A 19,763-nucleotide genomic window follows, 5' to 3' on the forward strand; every position below is an offset into this window, starting at 1 on the left:
AGACTCCAAACATTCCAAAGCAGAGCTGGATGAAAGCTTTCCAATAGAACCTTTTTCAATCAAAAAACACCGTTTTGTCAAAATCGATACTTTCTGTGAGCATCAAATTCTGACAGATTTTCTTTTGGAAAAAAATTGAAACAAAGCTCTTTGGTAAAGCCAAAATGTTCTTATTGAAACTAAACAATTTGATTTTTTGTTTTGAAATGACTTTTCATGTTGACTGTTATATTATAATTTATAATAATAGAAAATCAAAAAGTTGAGATGAGAATAATATATTTTAATTGACTTGAAATTATATTATTTTGGGCATTTCATTGGGTAGGAAGTTTTGAAATTTGCTGCGTAACGGAGATTCCTATTGTTGACCACTCTATTCCATTGCTTTGAATCTCTAGTTTGCTTTATCATAGAAAGGTAGGCCTGGAAGGGACTTAGAGAGGTCATCTAGTCCATGCCCCCATGCTAGAATTGCTAATCCTCCAGGATTGTCCTGGAGTTTCCAGGAATGGAAGATTAATCTTTAATTAAAGATCATGTCATGTGATGAAACCTCTAGGAATACGTCCAACCCAATTGGTTACCCTACCCCATGCTGAGGCAGGACCAAATATACCTAGACCATCCCTGACAGGTGTTTATGCTCATCTATAGCAAGAACAATAGTTATCTTGCCCAGAGCTCACCTTGTGTTTCCACCCTCAAATTGACAAAGCCTCACTGAGTTGATATGTAGGTGTGGTTCCCTTTTATAGGCCAAATTTAAGGCCAAATCACTTATTAGGTCTCCCTGTATTTTATTAACTCAGGCCGTTAGCAAAAAGCAAGTGTTTTTCTTGAAGCAGGTACTGGGTGAGTTTTCATATTCGGGTATTTGCCGCACAGAGATACAGCTTTATGTTTTGACAACACCTCCAGGAGCAGTGCCCTTGACATGGAAAACTTCAAAGCTGAACTGAACGTGCCCGGAGGAATGAAGGTCCAGTTTGAAATTCATTACCAAGAAATGATGCGGAGGAAATTGGGATCGTATGAGTATGTTATCCCTCTGCAGCCTGGAAGACTTGCAAAGCACCTAGAGGTACAGGAGAGTCAAGGACTACAATGTTCTATGTTGCTTCTCACCCAGATCACTGCAAGGAGCACGTAGTTGGCTGGTTCTCACAGAAAATGCAAGTGTGCATGACAGTTCGTGCAATGCGCTCTACTGCACACTTACATCCAACTTCAGGGCTCTTCTCCCTCATGAGTCATCCCACTGAGGTCTGTAGGGGTTACTCATGTGAGTAAGGGAGTCAGAATTTGCCTCTAATTTGTATAACACCTTTCAAAATATCCCCATCCCTAATTCCAGAGTGAAGTAGCCTACAAAAACAGGCAAGATTTTGCATAAGAAAACTTTTCATTGGCTTCACTGGACTTTGGCTCAGGCCCTAAGTGAATGTTCACTGCTCATGCTCCCGTGTTGTGGAGTATGTGCTGCTTCGTGCTGACTAAGGGCCTGGACATCTTCCCATTGATTGCTACCTTGAATCCTGTTTCCCTGCTGCAGAGTTGACTTGCTGCCTGATCTCCCACCTAGTAGCAGCACAAAGGAGGGCTCCACCAACATTCCAGCTCCAAGGTTGGGACTAGAGGGGAAAGCAATTCCCTTCCCAGTCTCTCCACACACCCTATAGGATGGAAAAGCAGCTCACTATCCAATCTCCTCCTACCTCCGACAGCAGGAACAGACAACTTGTAGGAGCTGGGGAAGCTACTTGCCAGTCAGTCTTCCCTTGGCAATGGGACCAGCCAGGCTGGTGCTAGAGGCAGACAATTGGGGTGCCAGCTTCCAGGGGGCACTGTGCCGCTCAGGGTTTTCCTTATTGCCCAGCCGTTTGGTTTTATTTAGTTTTGCTTTGCTGACTGGCCAGCCTTTGTTCTGCTCAGAGGTCTGAGATGGGTGTGGGGGAGTGCCTTCTGTCCTGGCCAGCCACCCACCTAGGACTGTTCCTGGAGACCAGAGAGTGAAACAACACACTGTCCAGTCTGCCCTACTGGCAACTTGGATCCAAGGATTAAAGCGAGGAGGAGGGGGAACAGAAGGGAGCTTCCCCACTCTCTCCTCTGCTAACAGCAGACGAAGTGCTCTCACTCCATTCCCTGCATGGGGCAAGGGATCACTATTTCCTTTCACCTCCCCTTCTCCTTTGTGGCGTGAGCGCTCCCCCTGCTGTTTCAATCTGCTCAAACCATTGCTTGGACCCCCGGCAATAATAAAATCGGCTCTGTTCCTGTGGCAGCCCCTCTGAGGCCGGGTGTTGTCGCAAGTGTGTTTTGGGGATCGCAGAAATGCTCATGAGACACTGGGGCATTTCTAATGAAGCTCTGTGCTTCCTGTCCTCCCCTCTTGCCTGTAGGTGGATGTCCGCATTATTGAGCCTCAGGGACTTCGTTACCTGCATGTTCCTAACTCGCTAGGAGATCACTTTGCGGGAATCACCACCATCTCTAAGGGAGAGAAAAAGGTAATGGTCAATGCAGTAGCTGACACCAAGAAACTGTAGGTGTACAGCATTTTCTCTCACAGGGGATAAGATTCTCCCAGTACCCACTGGGATCTGGCAAAGTAATACATGCTCACCATACAGAAAGCACTCGGAAAGAGGAGATCTGTCATTCAGAATGCAGACATTTGATGATCACAGCCTGCACCACATCTGAACAGGTTGACGTGCCAGATACTTCATAAAGACCATTAGTAACTTTGCTGTTGCTGTTGATTTTATATGAAAGGTGCTCGTATACTATGGGGATAGCAGCAGTATAAAACAGATAGATAATGAACTACATATAAGGCACAGCTGATCAATACTTCGCATTAGGAAGTTAGAAATAATCATATACTGTGTTAGGGCTTGATTATGCATGCAGTTATTCTGGAGCAGCTATTCCTGAATAACTCCATGTGTGGACTCTCTTATTGCAGAGTAAGAGTGCCTTTTTCTCAATTAGCTTCAAGATGGAAGTGAATTAAACTAAAACCAGAGAAAGGTATGCTTACTCTGGAATAAGAGTGTACACACATGGAGTTTTTCCAGAATAACTATTCTGCTTTCAGTTCACACCACACCTTGTTCCAGAATAACCTTCATGTGTAGACAAGCCATGTTCTTCAGGGCTAGTTGGTTTATGTTCTCATCACAAAACACCGGACAATTTGGTATAACTGGCTTTATCCTCTGAAGAGTGCTCCAATTCTGTGTTGTTGGGCATCAATATTTGAACATATATACATGGATTGATAGAAAAAGGCCCAGATCTAGAGTAAAATAACAAGAGATGATATAGATCAAGACTATGGTGTTTTGGCAGGCCTGTGTGTTGGATGGGGGGAACTTGCTGAGCTGCTACTCTCTCACTGAGCTAGTCTACACTGGGGGGGGGCGGGGGTGTCAATGTAAGATAGGCAATTGCAGCTACACGAATAGCATAGCTGAAGTCGAAGTATCTTAGTTCGACTTACCTGGCCATCCTCAAGGCGGCAAGTCGATCGCTGCAGCTCCCCCGTTGACTCTGCTTACTCCTCCTGCCGAGGTGGAATATGGGCGTCAATTTGGGGATTGATTTATTGCATCTAAAGGAGACGCAATAAATCAATCCCTGATAGATCGATTACTACCCGCCAATCCGGCGGGTAGTATAGACATGGCCTAAGTTTGGCCTTACGCAGATGTCTAGTTTGGCCTTTAGATATCAAGATGATGGATGACTTTTAAATAAATAAAAATAGACACTACTACTACAGTCCCTCATATTCATGAGGGTCAAATACACACACAAATACAGTCTATAACTGAGGTTATACTGAAACTCCAGGTTAATTGCAAGTCAGCCCCCTGATATCAATGCACAGCTTCACGTCTTGTTTGTCCACGAACCCACTTAGCCAAAAGTTTGGGCTGAGGCATACAGGGTTGTAATTGGAGCAAACTGAATAGCATGAAAATGTACACCTCTACCCCGATATAACGTGGTCCTCAGGAGCCAAAAAATCTCACCGCTTTATAGGTGATATCGTGTTATATTGGTGCAGTCCAGTATGGCGTACTGGTAAGAGCTGGTACACCGTGCCGGACTGGACCGGCTTCCCTGGCGGTGATTTAAAGGGCCCAGTGCTCCAGCCTCTGCTTTACCTCATTATATCCAAATACTTGTTATATCGGGTCGTGTTATACCAGGGTAGAGGTGTATTTGCAAACACATTGGCAAAATCCAGCCCACAATTCAATTCAGCCATGTTCATGCTCTCAACTGTTCACGTCAATGATCGGGTTCTGTAGCTATTTTTGGAGCTTTTGTCTCTACTACTACTACTACTATTATTACTACTAGATAATACAGGATAATCCCAAGGAATCCCACTCATGGACCAGAGCACAGAACAAAGCGATGGTCCCTGCCTCAAAGAGCGTACAATCTAAATATAGTCATGGGCAAACATGGATAGCTCTGAGTTAACATGATGTTCACTATTGACTATATGTCATTTGTTATTTTCCACTTTAAAAAAGTTGAATTAATCCAATCAGGAAAGAGAAACAATACCATGTGACAAAGGCAACCAATCACGGATAACTAATTACTAATATTCATAGCCCTCAATTTATAGGGAATCTATAGGTTGTCATTTGTTCAGACAAACAATTACAAATAACAAAGTCATGGAAATCATGGATATTGTGAAAATCATAGATGTCATGCAAATATTTTTCTTCCTTGCAAACAGGAAAATAACTGAATTCATCCAGTGAATTGCTTATGACAAACAGTTTGCCCAGGTCTCTCTGTAATATGGGGATATGACTATGTGTATTTGTACACAGAGCTGCTATCAGTGAAGAAACTGAGCAAAGAAAACCAACGAGCAATCTTTGCTTTGAAGCAGCAAAAATCCCTCCCCGTTTTACTCGAAAAATTACAAAGGTGCTCAACAAAAATTGTGTGTGCCCTGAATACAAAATCTAGTCCATTGCTTCTTGCAAGACTCATTCCTAATCTCTCGAAATGTTACCATTGTCGTGGGATACGTTGTTGACTTTGTAATGGAGTCCCCTTTTCATATCTCACCTCCAGGCCCACGTGTCCTTCAAACCAACAGTGGCTCAGCAACGAAAATGCCCCACCTGTTCTGCCACGGCAGTAGATGGGGATTTTGTGGTGATGTATGATGTGCACCGAGAAACCAAAGCTGGAGAACTGGAAGTAGGTTTATTCTGTTCCCATATGTTGCTCTCGTACTCCTCACTTAACGTTGTAGTTATGGTCCTGAAAAATGCAACGTTAAGTGAAACGATGTTAAATTAATCCAATTTTCCCATGAGATTTAATGTAAATGCAGGGGGTTAGGTTCCAAGGAAATTTTTGGGGGGCAGACAAAAGGCATTATATACTGTACAGTACTGTACTGTACTGTGGTGGGGAGGTGCCCCTGGCTTACCTCACACAGGCACAGCCTGCTGCAGACAATGATGCAGGCAAGGATGCTAGGAAGCATCTTGCGCAGCAGCAGCGGCAGCTTCCTCCCAGAAGAACAAGCGCCGACTTTGCCAGGGGACGCTCCAGGCCTGCCGCCTCCTGTCCCCTCTCCACTCCAGGCCCACCTCTTCCCACCCTCACTCCACCTCCTCCCTGGAGCACGCTGCATCCCCGCTCCTCCCCTCCCCTCCTAGCACTTCCCTGCCACCAAACAGCTGTTTGGCGGCACTTAGGACTTTCTGGGAGGGAGGGGGACAAGCAGAGATGCGCATCTCTGCTCGTCCCCCTCCCTCCCAGAGAGATGCACATCTCTGCTCGTCTCCCTCCCTCCCAGAAAGTACTACGTGCCACCAAACAGGTGTTTGGTGGCGGGGGAAGTGCTGGGAGGGCAGGAGGGAGGCGAGGAAGAGGAACTTGGGCAATGCTCCCTTGTAAAGTCGCTGCTCTTCCACAGAGTCCTACAAGCAGTGGACAGAGCAGGCAGCCAAACGACATTATAAGGGAGCATTGCACAACTTTAAAAGAGCATGTTCCCTAATGGAGCAGCGACATAACTTCAAAATAATGTTAAGCAGGAAGACATTAAGTGAGGAGTTACTGTACATAATGCTGAGTCTAGGGGGGACGTAGGTGGGCCCTGAATGTCAAGAGCTTTAATTTAGACAGTAGTAAGAAGTAAAGGGGCCATAAGACAAGTGAGGTAGCCCCTGAAAGCCAGAAGGGGACCAGCCCCACCCCGCAAGCCTGACTGTAACTCAAGTACTGGCCTTCGCCAAAATGGAACATCAGAAGGAGTTGCCATAGCAGAGCAGACCATCCATGATCCACATCTCTGGTGCTCTTTCTGTGTTCCATTAGGGCAGGATCAAAGCACAGCATTGCTGGACAACAGAAGTGATCAAGAATCCTGCATCCAACTGAAGTAGCAGGGGGATTTTAGGCAGGCAGAATACAGTTATCTAAACAACAAGTGGACAGGACCAGCTTCCTGTCTTGTCCAAAAGCCAGTGTATCTTGCATCGTAGTGTTCCCCAACACCATAGTGGGGTATTGATTAACCAGCTCCAAAGGAACCTGATCAGAAGTTGTGAGAAGGCAAACTGGCACTTCATTAGCACCATGTTGGCATGGAGTAGGGTTGCAGGATTGAGTCATTATAGATGAAATAGCTCTTTTACACCATCTCATCTACCCCCCATGCCAGTGAAAGGGTGTTCCCAAAGCAAGTGAGTCCTTAGAGCCAATTTCTGCTCTCCCTTAAAGCCAGTGGAGCTCAGATACTGCATTATGGTGATGAGTGAAATACAAATGCAGAGTTAGCGACTGATATAACCGTGTGTACGTGAAAGCAGAATGTGGCCTGTAAAGAGGGCTGAAACTTTTCACTCCATTTACTGTCTTGGGCCATGTGGAATCTTTACAGGAACTCAGATTACCACCATTTGTATTTTGCAGATTTTTAATGGCTATTTTATTCACTACTTTGCTCCTGACAATCTGGATCCGCTGCCCAAAAACATTTTATTCGTTATCGATGTGAGTGGCTCTATGTGGGGATTGAAAATGAAACAAGTAAGTTCCTGATCTGTGCAGACATAAGGCCCTGCCTTCCTGTTCTCCTGTAGATTTAGCTATTGCTTACTTGACTGCCGCATACCTAGCTCTTGCCTGAGCTGAAAATCACTAGGTCGGATCTTTAGGTCTTTTAGTCAAAAGCATCACTAAAGTCACTGGGCATTTGCCTGAGTAGAGGATTTCAGGATTTGACCCACCGTATTCACTGTCCTTAAAATCTTTTAAGAAAGAAACAAGGTCATTTGAATCATAATGAGTTCTGAAATAGTAGATCTCAAAGCACTTTGCAAAGGAGAGTGATTTTTATAGATGGGGCCATGGAGATACAAAAAGGGGATGTGGACTTGCCCAGCCTCACACTGCAGGCCATGACAGAGCTAGAAATAGAACTCTCGTCTCCTGAGTGTTGTGCCAATACCAACGCAACGCAACTTCCAGAGTAAGGTCCTCTCTGCTCACGGCTTCTCCCTCTCATGATTAGTATTCAGTGGGGATGGGCTGAGGAGCACAAGTTTGGGTTTTGCAGACTCCTTATCTGGATTCTGTTGAGCCAAGTCCCATTTTGCCTGGATTTCCACAGTGCAGAGGAAGCAGGCTGAGAGACAGCCTCATAAAAGGTTCCAATTTGGGCCCATCACTCATGTTGTTGTTCACCTAGTTTCTTACTCATTAGCTAGCATTTATAGGGTGCCTTGAATAATAGAAAGAGCTAAAACGTGCCTATTCTTGTGACCCCTTCCTGTCTCAGACGATTGAGGCGATGAAGACCATATTGGGTGATCTCCGGCCTGATGACCACTTTTCTATTGTTGACTTCAACCACAATGTTCGCACCTGGAGAGATGATTTAGTTGCAGCCACAGCGCCTCAGAAGGAGGATGCTAAGAAGTACATCCAGGAGATCCATCCCAATGGTGGTACGTGAGTTTGATAACGAGGTACTCTTCGCACATAGGTACCATGGGGATAAATGCCTTAGACAGAGTTCTGTTCCCAAAAGGCCACATTTCCCACTTGCACGGCAAGACTCACAAGGAAAAGGGGCCTAACGAGGAGGGTAAAATGAAGACACCCTTGCAGAGCCCCCTGGTCATTCTGTTGAGAAAGACAGGGTGTTCCTTCTGTGGGGCCAGTCCCACCGATCCCATGTATCAGTAAGAGATCAGGGCAATGGTGCCACCACACTACCTATCTGTGCCCCCAGGACCTCTGGACTTGGGTCCAGATCCTTACAGGTATGTAGGCGCCAAGCTTCTTTGAGCTTATCGTAGGGAAAGGAGCCATAGGAGTGCAGAGCAAAATGTGTTTTAACCAATAACAGAATCTGACCCTTCCACAGGAATTTGTGCAATGGTTTGGGATTTTTGGTTAAATTCTCCCAGGTATGGTGGGGATTTTTAAATCCTAGGTGAACCCCAGTTTAAAACAGAGTAATACAGTAGTGAATGAGGCCCGATGAATGGACCTCAGTCTGCTTTCACTCATGCTCATGTAAATCTGGGACAACTCCAACAATTTCAGTGAGTAACTCCACTATAAACAAGCAAAATCTGACCGAATATACTTAAAGCAATGAACTCCAGTGGGGTGAATTAAAAGGCCGTGCACTACACCCCTCAGCGTCTATTTCTGGGGAGGCCTTTAGCTGTTCCTGAGGCCTTTGTCCATGAGGGTTAACACAAGTGCGATCCTAAGATGTATTTCCACTGGAGCTGTGGATGTATTAATGCCATTGGGCATGGTAGTGGTCAGACCTGAACTGGATACTATGTACAAGTCTGATCACCTATGTTCAGGAAAGGATCATTCAAACGGGAACAGGTGCACAGAAGGGCTGCTAGGGTGATCAGGGGAATGGAGGGTCTTACAGGAAGTGATTCAACAAGCTTGGCTTGATTAGCCTAGAAAAATGAAGGCTCAGAGGGGATATGATTCATGTCTTTAAATACATGAGAGGGGTAGAATACATGGGGATAAATTGGCCATAAATAAATTTAGGCTGGACATGAGGAGAAAGTTTCTAATATCAAAGGAATGAAGTTTGGGCACAATCTCCCAATAGGAGCAGTGGGGGCAAACAACCCAACTAGTCTGAAGATGGAGCTTGATAAGTTATAGAATGGGATTCTATGACGGCATTAGCAGGGGCATTAGCAGGGGACTGGACTCAGTAACTCAGGTCCCTTCCAGTCCTATGTTCCTATGTATTATTTTCTCAGGGCTGAGCCTTTATTTCAAGAAGGAACACTGCGTAGCAAACGTGCTCGTTTTATCGCTTCTTTTCCAGGTACAAACATCAACGAAGCTCTTCTTCGCGCAATATTCATTCTAAAGGAAGCAAGCAACTTGGGAATGTTGGACCCTAACTCCGTCTCCATGATCATATTGGTGTCAGATGGCGACCCTACAGTAGGTAAGGATCTTGTATTAGGTGAAGTGAAAGGCTAGTTGAATTGGCTTAAGAAACACAACCAGCACATGGACTTTCTACAAGTAAGTTAAGAAAATACCACTGTCCCCTCTTCTGACGCCAATGTGTCCTGCTTCAGACATCACGTTGCCCTCTGCCAAGTGGTAGTGGAATTCTGGGGCTTTCCAGGTTGGCTTCCTAGTGGATGAGAAATGAGTGACATGAAGGCTGGGTATATCCTAAGGGTAATGTGCTTTATTTACATATATACTCCAGTCCTGGAAAAGAGGTGGTCACAACCATCGCTCAGGCAATCCCCTCTTCCAGAGATCTCAGCCCAGACTGTGATGGCTGGCCTCAAGATGCTACTCCGTCCCAGGAATTGTCCTGAAATATGAAGAATAAATCAGAAAGAAAATTAAGTTCAGTGGGGTTTGCATCAGTCCCCAACTGCAGAAATTGCCTCAAAAGTCACCCATGGCTGCTCTACAACTGAAGTTCCTATTTGGGGATTGGTTTTGCTTTGAGCAAAGGGTTGGACTAGATGACCTCCTGGAGTCCCTTCCAACCCTGATATTCCATGATTTAAAAAAAAAGTTATGTTCCTAGCCCTCATGATTTCAGAGCATCTTAAAATCATGAACTGAAGTGTAAATGATTAGTGGTGGCTTCCTGGGTCTGCAGAGAGCCTGAAACAATAGTTCTGTGAGATGAAAACAGCCCTATTCATCTCCATATGTTACAACAGCGAACCAACGTTCCCATTACAGACAATAAGAGTTTGGGATAGTCAAGGAATATGGGATTAGATCCTAGTTGAGAATTCTTATGAATAATTTTTAATTCAGTTGAAGGGTTTGTTCTCCATTCAGAAGATGACTGAAAGTCACTCTCTCCCCTGAAGGTGAGCTGAAGTTGACTAAAATCCAGAAAAACGTGAAACAGAACATACCGGAAGATGTCTCTTTGTTCTCTCTTGGGATTGGATTCGATGTAGACTATGATTTTCTGGACAGGCTTGCTCATGAAAACCATGGAATGGCACAGAGGATTTTTGGAAACCAGGAGACCTCTTCCCAAATGAAGGTGCATTTCCTTCCCTCCACCTCTGAAACTGTGAGGGTCAGATTCTGCTCCCAGCTGTGAATCTTGAATAACTCATTCGAAGGCGATGGAGTTACTCCTAGTTCACACAGGCCCCACTGAGAGCAGAGACTAACCCTGAGAGTTCAGCAAGGTAACGATCATGTCTGTAAACCCAAGACTTTTTATAACAAAGGGCTTGTCTTCATTACAGGCGTAAATCAACCTAAGTTCCGCTACTCCAGCCATGTGAATAATCTAGCTGGAGTCGACGTAGCTTAGGTCGATGTACCCCAGTGTCTTCACTGCATTGATGGGAGACACTCTCCCGGTCAACTTACCTTACTCTTCTCAGGGAGGTGGAGTACTGGGATCGACCGGAGAGCGCTCTGCCGTCGATTTAGCAGATTTTCACTAAACCGGCTAAATTGATCCCTGCTGCATTGATTGCAGTAGCGTCGTAGTGAAGACCAGGCCATAGGGATAAACTCTGAACGGCAAAGTATGGTTTCTGGAGCTGTGTTCAGGGCTGTCCAGATCCAGGATTTTACTTCAGCACACCCTATAGAGAAAGAGTCTAGTCATGAAGGCTAAATTCTGATCAATAGAGTTGGAAAGTGCTTGAAGCCTGGGCCCACATCTATAAGCAATAAATAATAAAGGGCCAAATCATCAAGTCCTTATTCGTTGACTTCACACCTGCTTTAGGATTTGGGCCCAAATGCACCAGTATTCACGCTTCCTTCTGCCTCTGGGTCCTGGAAGAAACTAGGTGTTTGTCATTAAAGACTGTGGGCCTGAGTCTTTCCGTTGACTTTACTGGGAGCTGGCTTTGTAAATAAACAGACATTTCAAGGCCTAATCAAAAGGGGAATTGCATTTCCTGGAAAATAAACTATACAATCTTGCCCTGTTGGGTTCCAGATTGTCGCCTGTACCTTTTGCTGTTGCGTTAGCATGTCAGTGAGGGTTGAGTCAAACACAATAGACTTACCCCCCTCCCGTGTCTTTTCCAACTGCAGAAATTCTACAATCAGGTCTCTACCCCGCTGCTCAAGAAAGTGGAGTTCAACTATCCTCAGGGATCGGTGTTAGACGTCACCCAGAACAGTTTCGATACCTACTTTGGAGGATCAGAGATTGTGGTGGCGGGAAAGGTTGATGCCGACAATGTGCAGCACCTGCAGAGTATTATCACAGCCACGTCAGTGAGTCAGGCTTCCTGGAGAACACCCGTTCTTGTGGCTCACAGGGGCACGGCCTTCTCCCTATGAGGGGTAGAATGGGTCACACTATGTGCAGTACCCCAGGCTCTGTGCGGGTTTATGCCAACGGCTGTGGGGTGTCACTTTCCTATCACTATTCCTGTCTTCGATAGAATCTCCTAATAGTAACATATGGTGCCAGATTAGGGTTGCCAACTTTCTACTCTCACAAAACTGAAGACCTTTGCCCCGCCCCCTGTCCCGTCCCTCCTCCGAGAACCGGCCCATGTCCAGGCCCTGTCTGAGGCCCCGCCTCCACTCACTCCATCCCCAGTCCCTCTGCCACTTGCTCTCCCCACCGCCACTCACTTGCTCATTTTCACCGGGCTGGCTCAAGGGGCTGGGATGTGGGAGGGGGTGAAGGCTCCGGCTGGGGGTGCAGGCTCTGGGGTGGGTCCAGAAATGTGGAGTTCAGAGTGCAGAAGAGAGCTCCAGGTTGAGGCAGTGGGTTGAGATGTGAAAGGGGGTGAGGGTTCTAGCTGGGGGTGTGGGCTCTGGTGTAGTGCTGGAGATGAGGGATTTGAGGTGCAGGAGGGGGCTCCAGGCTGGGGCTGAGGTGTTCGGAGTGTGGGAGGGGGCTCTGGGATGGAGCAGGGGGTTGGGATGAAGGGTGTGTGAGGGCTCTGACTGGGGGTACAGACTCTGCAGTGGGGCTGGGGATGTGGGGTTTGGTGTGTAGAAAGGTGCTCCAGGCAGGTACCAAGGGGTTCGGAGATGTAGGCTCTGGAGTGAGACTGGGGGTGAGGGGCGTGGGGTGCAGGAGGGTGCTCTGGGCTGGGACTGAGGGGTTTGGAGGGTGAGAGAGGATCAGGGCTGGGGCAGGGGGTTGAGGCACGGGGGGGTGAGGGTTCTGGCTGAGGATGTGGGCTCTGGCTTGGGGTTGAGGATGAGGGGTTTAGGGTGCAGGAGTGTGCTCCAGGCTTGGATTGAGGGGTTCTGAGGTCAGGAGGTGTATCAGGGCTAGAGCAGGTGGGTGGGGTGCAGTAGGGGATCAGGGGTGTAGCTCCGGATGGTGCTTACCTCAGGCAGCTCCTGGAAGCAGCGGCATGTCCCCCTCTCCAGCTCCTACGTGGAGGCACGGCCAGGTGCCTTCGCTGCCAGCTGCCCCATCTGCAGGCTCCACCCACACAGCTCCCATTGGCTGCAGTTCCTGGCCAATGGAAGCTGTGGGGGGTCGCACCTGGGAAGGAGGCAAGGTGCGGAGCCCTCTGGCTGCCCCTACACGTAGGAGATGGAGGTGGGACATGCCAACTGCTTCCCAGAGCCATCAGGATCCCTTTTCGACCATGTCGCCGTATACCAGAACAATACTTCACTATAGGTCGCATCCTTGCTTTCAGCCCCTTCACTGTGCAATCCTCCTCTGCAGCTGATGGAGGCTCAGGGGAGCCATTCCACAGCAGCAGCTGCTGCTCCCCCTCTGTGGGAGGCAATGGTTGGCAGATGCACTAGGCATGCTTTGCAAGTGTGCACAAAGAGCCTCCCCGATGCCCCCACGGGAGATGGGGTCCGCCATGTGTAAGGGATGGTCTCACACTTCACAGACTCTGCAGAGCCTGCCCTGCTCGCTCGGCAGAACTCCCCCGTCTCCAGTGCACAGACCTGGGGTGAGCACAGAGGAGAGAGCAGGAGTTTTCCCGTAAGCGGTGCGCTGCTCAGCTCCCTCTCCTCTGCCAAGAGCTCTCGACCTCCTTCCTCACTCCCACCCCAAGTAGCACCTATAGCTCCCTTTCTTCCTTGGTAAGTGCAGGGAGAGGTGCAATATACCCCCTTCACTCAGCCTTACTCATGCTGGCCAACACGGTCCTGTTAGCAGAATCACTTTCTAAATGTGTGGGGGATCAGATTCCTAACAAGAAGACCCTGGATTTTAAAAGTCTGTCTGGGTTCTGATCCAGGGGCGGTGGGGGTGTCGTGATATGACTGCTTCATTTCACCGGCTGACAATGTGCTCTTGGTATCTTTCTTTCATCGCTTAGTCAAACGCCGAGCTAGTCCTGGAGACCCTAGCAGATGTTGAGGGACTGGATGATTTCCTGAAGAAAGAGCCACATGCCGACCCCAAATTCACTGAGAAGCTGTGGGCCTATTTGACCATCAACCAGCTCCTAGCTGAGAGGTGGGGAGAAATGCCAGATGGGGACTTTTGATAGGGACCTAGCTGACCCGGAAAGGGCCTGGCAGACATCACTGGGAAATGAGGGTTATTGGCATCTCCCAGGTTCAGGCCATTTATTGTACAAATGAGGAATATAAATCTAAACCAACAAGTGTGCCACCTTCACACCCTTGGCTCACTCCTTCCCCCTCCTTTCTAATCACTGGCATAAGGTTTTGGTTCAGCCTGTTTGCGACAGAGTCAGTGGTGTCTATCGGGTCTGAACATGAGCTGGGGATTGAATGAATGTAGTTAATGAACAAAGACAGAGTAAAAGGATTTGGCTCCTTGTTCTTATAGGTCTTGCTCCATTTCCCATTGAAATCAACAGCAAGAGCCCCATTGAAATCAGTGGAAATTGGATCGGGCTCTTTGGGTCCAATCCAACGTCCACTGAAGTCAATGGGATTCTCATTATTGACTTCAGTGGGCTTTGGATCGGGACTTTAATCTTTGCCATTCGCATTCCCTAGGTCCTAGCTGGTTCCTACCTTTCTGATCCCCCTGTTTAGGAAGAACAAGGATCACGGCCTTGATTTAAGCAGCAGCTGCCCAGCACAGCTGGTAACAAGGGGGTCTGTTTATTTTTCAACACAGAAACTTGGCCCCCACTGCTGCTTTGAAAAGGAACCTCACTCGATCGATCTTACAGATGTCGCTCGACCACCACATCGTGACCCCTTTCACGGCCATGTTGATAGAGAATCCTGAAAGAAATGAGAGAATGCTGGCAGATTCTCCACAGGACCAAAAAAGAGGCTGTTGTCCAGGCGGGTATCTCCATCTGTCCCATTTGTCAAGCTCTTTCTGGTGTTTAAAAACCCTACTTGAAGTGGAAATGAGCTGTTCATTGTCGCTTATGCAGACTAACAAGGTGCACTAAGACAACGTACGTTAGTGCTCATGGTGGGATCTGTATTTTAAGGGAAAGGCCCTGAATTAAATGGGCAGTTAAACCATCAGCTTCTTGTAGAGCTAAATTTTCAACATGTCTTTTTTGTTGGTATCACCCTCGGTGGGGACTGACTGCACCACATTTGACCATTGTGAGCATTTCTGTAAACCTACAACGACACAGCTTTGTTTGTTGTAGGAACAGTTATGTCTATTCCACTGGTTCTCAAACTTTTGCACCGGTGACCCCTTTCACATAGCAAGCCTCTCAGTGCAACCCCCCCCCCTTATAAATTAAAAACACTTTTTTTATATATATTTAACACCATTATAAACACTGGAGGAAAAGAGGGGCTAGAGGTGGAGGCTGGCAGCTTGCAACCCCCCCATGTAATAACCTCGCAACCCCTGAGGGGTCCAGACCCCTACTTTGGGAACCCCATGTCTATTCCCTGTGCTCCACTTACATAGAGGAGCTGATTGAGTCATGGTGTGGTTGTTTGTGGTCTCTGGAGGACCTCCAAGATGGCTGTGGATAGGTCACAAGTGCACTGGAACTGGAGCTCTCTTAAAGGTAGAGTGTCTTCATTCATTAGTCCTCCAGAGTGCTCTCTTTCCTTTGTTACTGTCCAACCCCCATTTTACAGCAGCCTTCCATTGGGCCAAAGGAGGCGGGGCTTGTTTGTCCAGATAGGGCCTGACCTATCAATGCCCATTAGTGTCAATGGGTGCCTTTCCACTGCCTTCAGTGGGCACTGGCCAGGCTCTTAATTTATTCATTCATCACTGCAAAGCCAACTGATGACAAATCCAGTACTGACTATATTAATAGCCGTTATCAATAGAGGGCACTCGACTGGGATGCAGGAGTTTAATTCCTGTCTTTGCCACTGACCTGCTAAGTAACCTTGGGCAAATCACTTTGTCTCCCTGTGCCTCAGTTTCCCCAGCTGTAAAATGGGGATAATGACACTGTCCCCCCCTTTGTAAAGCATTATGAGATATGAAGATGAAAAGAGCTAGATATTTTTATTATTATGTTGCGCTCTTGCTGTTCAGTGGTCTGTAATAGTAGAATGTTTTTATTGGAGGAAAATGTCTGAACTGTGGTGAAAATGAGGCGCTGAAAACCAAATATTACTCCCTGAGGCTATAGCAAATGGTGATTTATCATGTTAATAAACAGGAGATATTCTGCTAGATTGAGTTGAGAGGGAAGCAAGGTATGTAGCTGCCACAGCACGGTCAATTTTGCCTTTCACTTTAGAACTGTTTATAACTATGCAGAAACTCAGGCCCATTTGTCCTGCATTCCCAGACTCCTGGAAAGATATCAAAAATGTCCTCATCCTACTGCAATCAAATGCGTTTTTTAAGTCTGCAAGATGTTACAGTTGGTTAATTTGTTTTTCTTTTACATTGTAAATCCTCAGCTGAGATCCATGTAGAATGAAAAGATTTTTATTTATACCATGTGCCATAGCTCACCACTTCTACTAAACACGTCTGCGCACCGCCACCCATGTCCATTTGCTAAACCTATTCCAGTGGGAATTCTGTACACGTTGCATCAGCTGATTACTCCAGGTCATGTTTGCTTTACTTAGAAGGGATGGATAATTGAATTGATATTAACAGTGGGGCCACTGTTCTTTCAGTGTGCTTACATATTTCCCAGTTACGTTAGACATTAAGGGTCAGATCCTGTTGTCATTGAAATCGGGGCAAAACTCCCATTGAGCTATGACGGACCAGGATTTGACCCTAAGAGAGGATGATACCTCATAAGCGCTCTCGCATAGCAGGCCTACACTGACGGCTGTAGAAAATACAGTGTGTTGAAGAAAAAAATCTTGCACTTACCTGGGATGGACTAGATAGCCATATATACCTTGAATAAGCCAGAATCAACCCAGGTTTAGAATGGCTTCTGCCTTAGGTAGTCCTGTCCCAAACTAGCTTCACAGTCTTTCACCAACATTGAATTCACTCATTTTTTTTTAAAAGAACTGGTTAATTATGTATTTATTATTATGCTATTGTGAGACTAGACTGGATGCTGGATTTTTCCATTGCTTAATATGCAGTAGCATTCATGTGGGGCAAAATTCTGAAGTCCTTGTATAGTTTTTAACTTATTTTTTACCTCAAGCCAAACTCCCATCAAGCTGTACTAGTGGGAGTTTTGCCTGAGTAACAACCGAGTAAGCTCTGACTTAGGGTGAGTCTGTACAAAATAACCTTAGTACCTATTTCTCGCATGCCTAAAGGCTAAGGAAAGTGCTTAACAACAGCACACGCTGAAGAGCTTTGCCTAATCGGGGCCTATTCATGTGAGTAATGGTTAAAGGATCAGGCCCTAAGTTTAAAAAGTAGGCTCACACTGAGCACCTTAAGGGCTTTTCTTCTTGAATATTTAATTCACAGCAAAGTGGGGTGTGACTCCACCCTGCACTAGCCTGCCAGGCACTTAGCAGTGTAGGTGCAGGATCATGGTTAGCGGCGGCAGCAGGACGCTGGCTTAACCATGTCAGGTATGTACCCAGCGGTTCCAGGTGTGTTTGTACTTGGCACAGCTAAGCCAGGCCTCTGCTGTTGCCCATACTACCACGGCTACACTGCTATTCATGCTCATGCCAGCTCGAGGAGAGCTAGAGCAAGTATATGTACGCGAGCAGGAGAGATCACACCTTCATCGCATTAGCTCTGGGTTGCCAGCTGATAGTGTAGCCACAGCCTAAGTGTCTGCGCAAACCCCTTAACATACACTAACAGTTTCTTAGTGCACTTTGATCTATCCTGAAATGGGACTAGATCAAAGCCCATTGAGGAGCTGTTAGTGCACGTCAGCAGGGTCCACATGTACACCCTGTGCCGCAGCCTGGTGTGGGATAGATTCAAACCCCAGCTTGCCATGGACAAAATCTTCATGTAGGCAAGCCCTTAACTGTAAATCGGCCAGATTCTGATCTCAGTTACACCCGAGTAAATCCGGCATAAGTGTCCTGCAGTAAATTGGATCAGAATCCTGATCATTGTGTGCTAAAGTAAAAATTATGACAATCTTTTATCAGTGCCGCCATTTTTACTAATTTCCAATGTCATGTAACCTCTTCACAAACAGGTACTTTAGGTGTAGCCTCCAATGGCCTTAATAAGTCCATCCCATCCTGGGCGAAATCCACACCGACAACAGAGCAGCTATTAAATGTTCTCAAGGCTCCAACTGTAGCTACTCACATAACCTCAGGTAAAAGATGGTGGGCTGTCGGCAGGGGCGGCTCCAGGCACTAGCGCAGCAAGTGAGTGCCTGGGGCAACAAGCCGTGGGGGGCGGGCTGCTGGTCGCTGCGAGGGTGGCAGTCAGTCACCTTCGGCAGCCTTTCTGTGGGAGGTCCCACGGTTTCGGTGGTAATTCAGCCGCGGGTACGCCAAAGGCATGGGACCGGCGGACCTCCCGCAGAACCGCCGCCAAATCCACAGAACCGGGGCGGACCTCCCACAGAAACGTGGCTGACCGCCGTGCTTGGGGTGGCAAAAAACATAGAGCTTCCCCTGGTTGGCTGTTTTCCTCCCTCTTGCTTTGCTTGGTACAGCTCTTGTATACAAAGGCGACGGGTTATGGGCAGGGGGAACAGAGCAACAGCAGAAGAAGCCAAATGGCCCATTTCTCCATAGTACTGCCTGCTCTCCATTCAACTAGGAAGATAGCACTGCCTGCTCTCCCTTCAACTAGGGACCGTCACTGCATTGCATTGGTTTTGACGGTCCATTTCCCCCACCCACTTTCAGAGGTCACCGGCCTCCACAGGTAGAGGCCCACGTTCCACTTTGAGAGCAGTTCAAAATCGCCCCATATGCTCTCAAGAGGGGGCCTCAGTCTGGATACAGATTTGGCCCTAAATCTGAATTTGCCCTTAGTGAAAAGGCAGAGAAAACCCAAATATTTGTTGCCTGGCTGCTACAGAAGGGGAATTTCAAAGCCTCATTTCTTCACTTTGATGCTGCTCTGTGATTGTTCTCAGCACCCAGGTCACAAAGATTTGGGCCTACATATTCTAAAGCAGGGATTGGCAACCTCTGGTACCTGGCCCATCAGGGAAATCCGCTGGCAGGCTGGGACAGTTTGTTTACCTGCAGCGTCCACAGGTTCGGCCAATCACAGCTCCCACTGGCCGCAGTTCACCATTGCAGGCCAAAGTGGGTTGCGGGAAGTAGCGGCCAGCAATCCCTCAGTCCACGCCACTTCCCACAGCCCCTATTGGCCTAGAATGACGAACCACGGCCAGTGGGAGCCATGATCGGCTGAACCTGCGGACGCTGCAGGTAAACAAACTGGCCCGGCCGTCAGCAATTGCCCTGATGGGCCACATGCCAAAGGTTGCCGATCCCTGTTCTAAAGCATCCAGTAATTCTGGATGTCTCCAAGCTGGAATCAGTAGGGCCTGATTTTCAAGCCAGCAGCCATTGTGCATGCTCAACCCCTCTGAAAAATCCAGCTCTAAATGACCCACACCAGACACCAAAAAAATCCAAAATGAGAGGCTGTTTTTGCAGTTTAGGCCCAATGGTCTAAATGGCATGGTGCAGAGAATAGCTGAGTCCTGTCTATGCTAGCGTGTAAATTGAAACTAGCACCAGTGCTGAAAAACCAAATGCCAAATGTGCTAGGGAGATGTATTTATTTAGCACTGATTCATGTGCCAGGTAGTACTTTATTTGTCTGGTCAAAACCAGGCACCTCTTGTACTGGTAAACAAGGGAGCTTGCCTCCCAGTGGATTTAATCAACCATGGGAACAATTTACCAAGGGGCCTCGTAGATTCTCCATCACTGACCACTGTTAAACCAAGGGT

The 19,763-nt window shown here is 47.2% G+C and overlaps 1 protein-coding gene across 1 annotated transcript in view; it reads left to right on the top strand.

The window, feature by feature from the left end:
- The window catches only part of ITIH2 (inter-alpha-trypsin inhibitor heavy chain 2), a 38,185-nt gene that overhangs the window by 9,599 nt on the left and 8,823 nt on the right, over positions 1-19,763 (top strand). The window contains exons 6-16 of the mRNA XM_050936834.1: positions 922-1,084; positions 2,406-2,513; positions 5,122-5,250; positions 6,979-7,095; positions 7,847-8,015; positions 9,386-9,511; positions 10,413-10,594; positions 11,614-11,799; positions 13,836-13,975; positions 14,612-14,784; positions 18,033-18,158. Of these exons, the coding sequence (XP_050792791.1) occupies positions 922-1,084; positions 2,406-2,513; positions 5,122-5,250; positions 6,979-7,095; positions 7,847-8,015; positions 9,386-9,511; positions 10,413-10,594; positions 11,614-11,799; positions 13,836-13,975; positions 14,612-14,784; positions 18,033-18,158 (1,619 nt within the window). The remainder of the gene's footprint in view (positions 1-921; positions 1,085-2,405; positions 2,514-5,121; positions 5,251-6,978; positions 7,096-7,846; positions 8,016-9,385; positions 9,512-10,412; positions 10,595-11,613; positions 11,800-13,835; positions 13,976-14,611; positions 14,785-18,032; positions 18,159-19,763) is intronic.

Source organism: Gopherus flavomarginatus, chromosome 1, assembly GCF_025201925.1.
Source record: "Gopherus flavomarginatus isolate rGopFla2 chromosome 1, rGopFla2.mat.asm, whole genome shotgun sequence".
NCBI classification, from domain to species: domain Eukaryota; kingdom Metazoa; phylum Chordata; order Testudines; family Testudinidae; genus Gopherus; species Gopherus flavomarginatus.